The sequence below is a fragment of the Nanorana parkeri genome, unplaced genomic scaffold (assembly GCF_000935625.1).
Source record: "Nanorana parkeri isolate BGI_ZX_2015 unplaced genomic scaffold, ASM93562v1 scaffold2165, whole genome shotgun sequence".
In the NCBI taxonomy this organism is placed as follows: Eukaryota; Metazoa; Chordata; class Amphibia; order Anura; family Dicroglossidae; genus Nanorana; species Nanorana parkeri.
This window is the reverse complement of record NW_017308433.1, coordinates 53,773-61,684: the sequence shown is the minus strand read 5'-3', so window position 1 is coordinate 61,684 and position 7,912 is coordinate 53,773. Positions and strand designations below refer to the sequence as shown.

The window sequence follows — 7,912 nt, the reverse complement described above, 5'->3', positions numbered from 1 at the left end:
CTCTTTGTGTATGGCTGCCTTAACATTCTATTCTCAAACAGAAACTGAAGGTGAATGAGGCGAGATGAAACGTTGAAGTGTTTAAAAAGAATTTAAAAAAAAGCAATTATTATGCCGATCTTTATTAATAAATCCCGAAAAGGAGCAAAAAAATAAATAAATCCCCCAAGTCTATCGCAATGCTTGCTGGTGTCCGAGAACCCGGAGTGCCGGCGCCACCTAGTGGATTCCCCCTAGCGGTTTAAGTGGACCTTCCACCACATTTTATATTACTTCCCTTTTCCTTCCTCCTGACCTTCTCCGCCCCCTGAGATACACGTCACCCGTTCCCAGGATGCTGCAGTCACAGGTGGTGGGATCTCAAGATTTCGCACCCGCATTGCTGACCGCAGCTACGTCCAAGGTGTAAGGCCCCGTTCACATTGAGCGATTTATCGCGCTGTAATTCCCGCGATATCGCTCTCCAATGCTTCTCAATGGGGCAACAGCTACAGCAGGACCCTTTCTGGAGCGGATTTAGCCGCGATTCAAGCATGCTCAATGCAAGCATTTGCGCGACAAACGCGCTATTTGCGAACCGCCCAATGTGAACGGGGCCTTAGTGTGAGATCTTGTGCCGACGTCATCAGCGGGAAGGTTCTAAGAAGCAGTCCTGCCCTCTCTCTCTGGTATTGGAGGATTCCCTCCTGCCCTCTCTCTGGTATTGGAGGATATCGGTCCTGCCCTCTCTCTCTGGTATTGGAGGATATCGTCCTGCCCTCTCTCTCTGGTATTGGAGGATATCGTCCTGCCCTCTCTCTCTGGTATTGGAGGATATCGTCCTGCCCTCTCTCTCTGGTATTGGAGGATATCGTCCCTGCCATCTCTCTGGTATTGGAGGATATCGTCCCTGCCCTCTCTCTGGTATTGGAGGATCTCGTCTCTGCCCTCTCTCTGGTATTGGAGGATCTCGTCCCTGCCCTCTCTCTCTGGTATTGGAGGATCTCGTCCCTGCCCTCTCTCTGGTATTGGAGGTTATCGTACCTGCCCTCTCTCTGGTATTGGAGGTTATCGTACCTGCCCTCTCTCTGGTATTGGAGGTTATCGTACCTGCCCTCTCTCTGGTATTGGAGGTTATCGTACCTGCCCTCTCTCTGGTATTGGAGGTTATCGTACCTGCCCTCTCTCTGGTATTGGAGGTTATCGTACCTGCCCTCTCTCTGGTATTGGAGGTTATCGTATCTGCCCTCTCTCTGGTATTGGAGGATATAATCCCCACCCTGTCTCTGGTATTGGAGGATCTCGTCTCTGCCCTATGTGTGGTATTGGAGGGTATAATCCCCACCCTGTCTCTGGTATTGGAGGATCTCGTCCTACCCTCTCTCTGGTATTGGAGGATCTCGTCTCTGCCCTATGTGTGGTATTGGAGGGTATTGTACTCGCCCTCTGTCTGGAATTGGAGGATATTATCTCTGTCCTCTGCGTGGTATTGCAAAATATCCTTCCCGCCCTCTGTCTGGGTAATTTTATGGCATGTACCTCCTTCTCTTCTGCTGGAGTCGGGCTGCTTTCCACCTTCTGAGGCTTCGCCTGCCATAGGGAGCTCACAGAGTCATACGTCCAATGACTGGCATTATACAACTTTTTACCCGTTACCTGAGACAGGAGAAAACCAAAAGTCAAAACTGAGAATGCTACAAATACATTGGTGATTGTATATTTCATAGTACACAATGCTCCCCATCGGTGGGTGATCCCCGTCTCGTCTTTTACATTTCTCGGACACACAAATGAACAGGATTCTGCGGCGGCACCTTCCTCATCATAGAGAAGAGAGATCAGATAAGGGCTCAGGAGTTACAGCCCTCACTCTTCTGTAAAATGTTAAAGTATACATAAACCCCAAAATACCATAAAAGCTTTACCATGTTATTGTCTTTCTAAACGTAATTTTCAATCATTTTAAATCTGCAACTTTTATTTACATAATCCCCGGTGATCCTGCCAAAAAGGTCCTTGTTTGGGCACTTCCTGTTTTTGGGTAACAATGCTCTGCCTCCCAATTGTTCTCCTGTGTTGTTATCTTGTGGCATACGCCCCTGTGGAGGCTACAAGTGGCCGTTTCAACACACATTAGGCAGGCATGGTCTAAAGTCGAGGAGATGATGAGCAGTGACTGCCGAACACGATGATGGGCGGGGGGTCTGATAAATGGAGAACTATGAGGCGATAGGTGGGGGGATCTGGTAAGTGGGAAACACTGAAAAGATGGGCAGCTGGGGTCTGGTGAATGGGGAACACTGAGGACATAGACAGCAGCTGTCCAATGAATGGAGAAGAGTGAGGAGATGATGGGCAGCGGGGTTCTGGTGAATGGGGAACACTGAGGAGATGATGGGCAGCGGGGTTCTGGTGAATAGGGAACACAGAGGAGATGATGGGCAGCGGGGTTCTGGTGAATGGGGAACACTGAGGAGATGATGGGCAGCGGGGTTCTGGTGAATAGGGAACACTGAGGAGATGGGCAGCAGAGGCCTAGTGAATAGGGAACATTGAGGAGATGATGGGCAGCGGGGTTCTGGTGAATAGGGAACATTGAGGAGATGATGGGCAGTGGGGTTCTGGTGAATAGGGAACATTGAGGAGATGATGGGCAGCGGGGTTCTGGTGAATAGGGAACACCGAGGAGATGATGGGCAGCGGGGTTCTGGTGAATAGGGAACATTGAGGAGATGATGGGCAGTGGGGTTCTGGTGAATAGGGAACATTGAGGAGATGATGGGCAGCGGGGTTCTGGTGAATAGGGAACACCGAGGAGATGATGGGCAGCGGGGTTCTGGTGAATAGGGAACATTGAGGAGATGATGGGCAGTGGGGTTCTGGTGAATAGGGAACACAGAGGAGATGATGGGCAGCTGGGTTCTGGTGAATAGGCAACATTGAGGAGATGATGGGCAGTGGGGTTCTGGTGAATAGGGAACACAGAGGAGATGATGGGCAGCGAGGTTCTGGTGAATAGGGAACACAGAGGAGATGATGGGCAGCGGGGTTCTGGTGAATAGGGAACATTGAGGAGATGATGGGCAGTGGGGTTCTGGTGAATAGGGAACATTGAGGAGATGATGGGCAGCGAGGTTCTGGTGAATAGGGAACACAGAGGAGATGATGGGCAGCGGGGTTCTGGTGAATAGGGAACACCGAGGAGATGATGGGCAGTGGGGTTCTGGTGACCGGATAAGGATTTTACCTTTGCAAATATGACGGCTTGTGCCGGATAGCACACCGACACACCCAACGCTGTCAGGCCTACGGGGTACACAACCTTCTTCAGCCTGGATCCTGCGCAGAGCAGACACATCAGTTACAATTATGAACAGGTCACAGAATGAATGAACTAAACACGGGAGCTCAATGGACATTTTCTGCTACTTGAATGATGAAAGTTTGATTTTGAATGTTAGGTGTAAATCTCCATCATTGTGTCCCACACTGTCTGCCTATGGCCGCACCCACAGGTTAGGGTGAGCGATGTTTCAGAACCCCGTAATGACACTAAACTCTGTCACAACCCAACATACTTAAAGGAGAAGTATCCCCATCATTTCTAATTCATTGTGGAACCCCCCAGTAAAATAAGTGCATGGAGTACTTGGCCCCTTCCTGATCTGTGCTGTGCTTGCCGAGCTAGCATAGTCCACACCGCACCCCTTCCACCCACCACTGTTCAACCATTCCGCTTAGTAGGAGATCGGCAGCTACACTAATAGCTGCTCTCCTATGCACAGCATGTTGGTGCTTTCCATTGAATCCCCGCCCACAGCCATTAAAGTGGAAGTGATATGCTGAAAATTGATGACAGGCAGTTTGTTTTTTAATAGCAAAAAGATATTGTCCAAGTCTCTGCTGCACTATCTATGCACGAAGCTGCGAGTGTGCCCGGCCACACTGCACACATGGGGGAAGAATGGTTGGAGGAACACAACAACGAGGTGATGACTCCGCCTCCAAATTCTCCAGATCTCAGTCCAATCGATCATCTGTGGGATGTGCTGGAAGAACAAGTCCGATCCATGGAGGCCGATCACCTCACAACGCACAGGACTTAAAGGATCTGCTACTGACGGCTCGGCGCCGGATACCACAGCACACCTTTTGGGGGGGGGGGGGAGTCATCCAGATTCCACAGCATACATTGGGAGGTCTAGTGGAGTCCATGCCGGGACGGGTCAGGAGAAGGGGGGACCTCCTAAATATTAGGCGGGTGGTTATAATGTTATGGCTGATCGGTGTATGGTGTTCCTATAGAAGGTATTTTGTAATCAGCTGGTCAAAAACGTACGATCTGCCTATCTTGCACAGGCAGACCGTACTTGTTTTTTTTTAAGTACCTGACAACCATCGCAAAACAAAAGTCTTGCGATGGTTGTAAGGTGTGTCCCCAGCCTAAGGTCACGGGAGGGCACAAACTAGCGTCCTTCCGTCACCCAAAGCTCAGTATAGTTGAAGCTCGCCATATACTGAGACCGCTGCAGCCGGATCCCGACATTACTATCGAGATCCGCCCAGCTGCGTGATTGACAGCTGGCTCTGCCTATCTAGAGGCAGAGCCAGCTGTACCCGCCCCCTCCCCCGTCCGTTCCGCCAGTCAGCGCTGGAGGATCGCAGCGGGGGGTGGGGGGCTAGGAATCCCTGCAGGGAGCCGTGAGTGACAGTCACCACTCTCTGTAAGGATACATCGGGAAGCGTGAGCGAGCTCCGGTATGTGTTCCCGATCTATAGAGCCGACCTGGGACAGTCTCATTGTCACACGTCGGCTCCAACTATGAGGGCGAGTGAAAATCTGTACTGCAACTGTAACAGAATAGGATCTTCTTGGCTCTCTGATATTGATTTCAATGAAATGTATTAAATGTATAAACCAAAGTACTGAACACATGATCACCTCTGCGGGCCAGAACCAGGCCTGCTAATCCGCTGATTGTGATGACGCCCAAACGCGGCAGGAACTCTGGAGGCGGGTTTTTTAGGTAGACGTAACTGTCTGTAAAAAAAAACAAAAAAACAGTGATAAATATTTATATTATATAAACAATGAAAAGAGAAAAACTAGTAAGCGCTTCTCTCTCCGACGGCCGCATCTCCACACTCACCTTGTGTGAACTGAATCGCTTCCACAACTCCGTTCTTAACGGCGGCGCCGGCGCTCTGCGTGAAAGAAGATTTACAGAGAATAATACATTAAAGTGAACTTATTATTTGGGAACTCAGCACAGGGATGGTGGGAGCCCCTCATAATGGGCACAGCGGGGGTACAGACCCGGGAACTCAGCACAGGGATGGGGGGAGCTCCTCATAATGGGCACAGCGGGGGTACAGACCCGGGAACTCAGCACAGGGATGGGGGGAGCTCCTCATAATGGGCACAGCGGGGGTACAGACCCGGGAACTCAGCACAGGGATGGGGGGAGCTCCTCATAATGGGCACAGCGGGGGTACAGACCCGGGAACTCAGCACAGGGATGGGGGGAGCTCCTCATAATGGGCACAGCGGGGGTACAGACCCGGGAACTCAGCACAGGGATGGGGGGAGCTCCTCATAATGGGCACAGCGGGGGTACAGACCCGGGAACTCAGCACAGGGATGGGGGGAGCTCCTCATAATGGGCACAGCGGGGGTACAGACCCGGGAACTCAGCACAGGGATGGGGGGAGCTCCTCATAATGGGCACAGCGGGGGTACAGACCCGGGAACTCAGCACAGGGATGGGGGGAGCTCCTCATAATGGGCACAGCGGGGGTACAGACCCGGGAACTCAGCACAGGGATGGGGGGAGCTCCTCATAATGGGCACAGCGGGGGTACAGACCCGGGAACTCAGCACAGGGATGGGGGGAGCTCCTCATAATGGGCACAGCGGGGGTACAGACCCGGGAACTCAGCACAGGGATGGGGGGAGCTCCTCATAATGGGCACAGCGGGGGTACAGACCCGGGAACTCAGCACAGGGATGGGGGGAGCTCCTCATAATGGGCACAGCGGGGGTACAGACCCGGGAACTCAGCACAGGGATGGGGGGAGCTCCTCATAATGGGCACAGCGGGGGTACAGACCCGGGAACTCAGCACAGGGATGGGGGGAGCTCCTCATAATGGGCACAGCGGGGGTACAGACCCGGGAACTCAGCACAGGGATGGGGGGAGCTCCTCATAATGGGCACAGCGGGGGTACAGACCCGGGAACTCAGCACAGGGATGGGGGGAGCTCCTCATAATGGGCACAGCGGGGGTACAGACCCGGGAACTCAGCACAGGGATGGGGGGAGCTCCTCATAATGGGCACAGCGGGGGTACAGACCCGGGAACTCAGCACAGGGATGGGGGGAGCTCCTCATAATGGGCACAGCGGGGGTACAGACCCGGGAACTCAGCACAGGGATGGGGGGAGCTCCTCATAATGGGCACAGCGGGGGTACAGACCCGGGAACTCAGCACAGGGATGGGGGGAGCTCCTCATAATGGGCACAGCGGGGGTACAGACCCGGGAACTCAGCACAGGGATGGGGGGAGCTCCTCATAATGGGCACAGCGGGGGTACAGACCCGGGAACTCAGCACAGGGATGGGGGGAGCTCCTCATAATGGGCACAGCGGGGGTACAGACCCGGGAACTCAGCACAGGGATGGGGGGAGCTCCTCATAATGGGCACAGCGGGGGTACAGACCCGGGAACTCAGCACAGGGATGGGGGGAGCTCCTCATAATGGGCACAGCGGGGGTACAGACCCGGGAACTCAGCACAGGGATGGGGGGAGCTCCTCATAATGGGCACAGCGGGGGTACAGACCCGGGAACTCAGCACAGGGATGGGGGGAGCTCCTCATAATGGGCACAGCGGGGGTACAGACCCGGGAACTCAGCACAGGGATGGGGGGAGCTCCTCATAATGGGCACAGCGGGGGTACAGACCCGGGAACTCAGCACAGGGATGGGGGGAGCTCCTCATAATGGGCACAGCGGGGGTACAGACCCGGGAACTCAGCACAGGGATGGGGGGAGCTCCTCATAATGGGCACAGCGGGGGTACAGACCCGGGAACTCAGCACAGGGATGGGGGGAGCTCCTCATAATGGGCACAGCGGGGGTACAGACCCGGGAACTCAGCACAGGGATGGGGGGAGCTCCTCATAATGGGCACAGCGGGGGTACAGACCCGGGAACTCAGCACAGGGATGGGGGGAGCTCCTCATAATGGGCACAGCGGGGGTACAGACCCGGGAACTCAGCACAGGGATGGGGGGAGCTCCTCATAATGGGCACAGCGGGGGTACAGACCCGGGAACTCAGCACAGGGATGGGGGGAGCTCCTCATAATGGGCACAGCGGGGGTACAGACCCGGGAACTCAGCACAGGGATGGGGGGAGCTCCTCATAATGGGCACAGCGGGTGTACAGACCCGGGAACTCAGATGTCTAGTCCACTGGGTATGGCAGGTAACTCTGCAGATTGCACAGAATACACGACAACACTGGATTTCTGCCAGTATCAATAGGCATATGTTGCATTTATTGTAGGAAGAAAGCAACTCGCTTTTACTGGTACATTTATGATACCAAAAGGGAGATAGTTTGTACACATCGAGCAGCGGCTGGTGGTGATTTGGGAAGGGATGTCGCGTTTCTGCGCTTACCTGACCCCATGTCACAATGGGTGATAATGTTGTGCGCACAGCAGTGACGGAGTGCTGCACACGGCCCGGCTCTTCTTCAATGAACCTGGATACCCGGGGAGGAACAGAATATACCGATAGCTGAAACAGACGGATGGAGTGTAAATCAGGGAAATCCAAAAATATATAATCGCACCGACGCATAACATATCTGCGTGTCAGATCTCACCTCTCACCTTGTGCTACAACGGGGGGGGGGGGGTGGGGC

At 53.8% G+C, this 7,912-nt stretch overlaps 1 protein-coding gene across 1 annotated transcript in view; it reads right to left on the bottom strand.

Moving 5' to 3' along the window:
- The window catches only part of APOOL (apolipoprotein O like), a 15,118-nt gene that overhangs the window by 3,657 nt on the left and 3,549 nt on the right, over positions 1 to 7,912 (bottom strand). The window contains exons 3-7 of the mRNA XM_018572903.1: positions 7,666 to 7,785; positions 5,130 to 5,184; positions 4,922 to 5,020; positions 3,227 to 3,318; positions 1,519 to 1,635 (exon numbers count right to left, since the gene is read on the bottom strand). Coding sequence (XP_018428405.1) covers positions 1,519 to 1,635; positions 3,227 to 3,318; positions 4,922 to 5,020; positions 5,130 to 5,184; positions 7,666 to 7,785 — 483 coding nt within the window. The remainder of the gene's footprint in view (positions 1 to 1,518; positions 1,636 to 3,226; positions 3,319 to 4,921; positions 5,021 to 5,129; positions 5,185 to 7,665; positions 7,786 to 7,912) is intronic.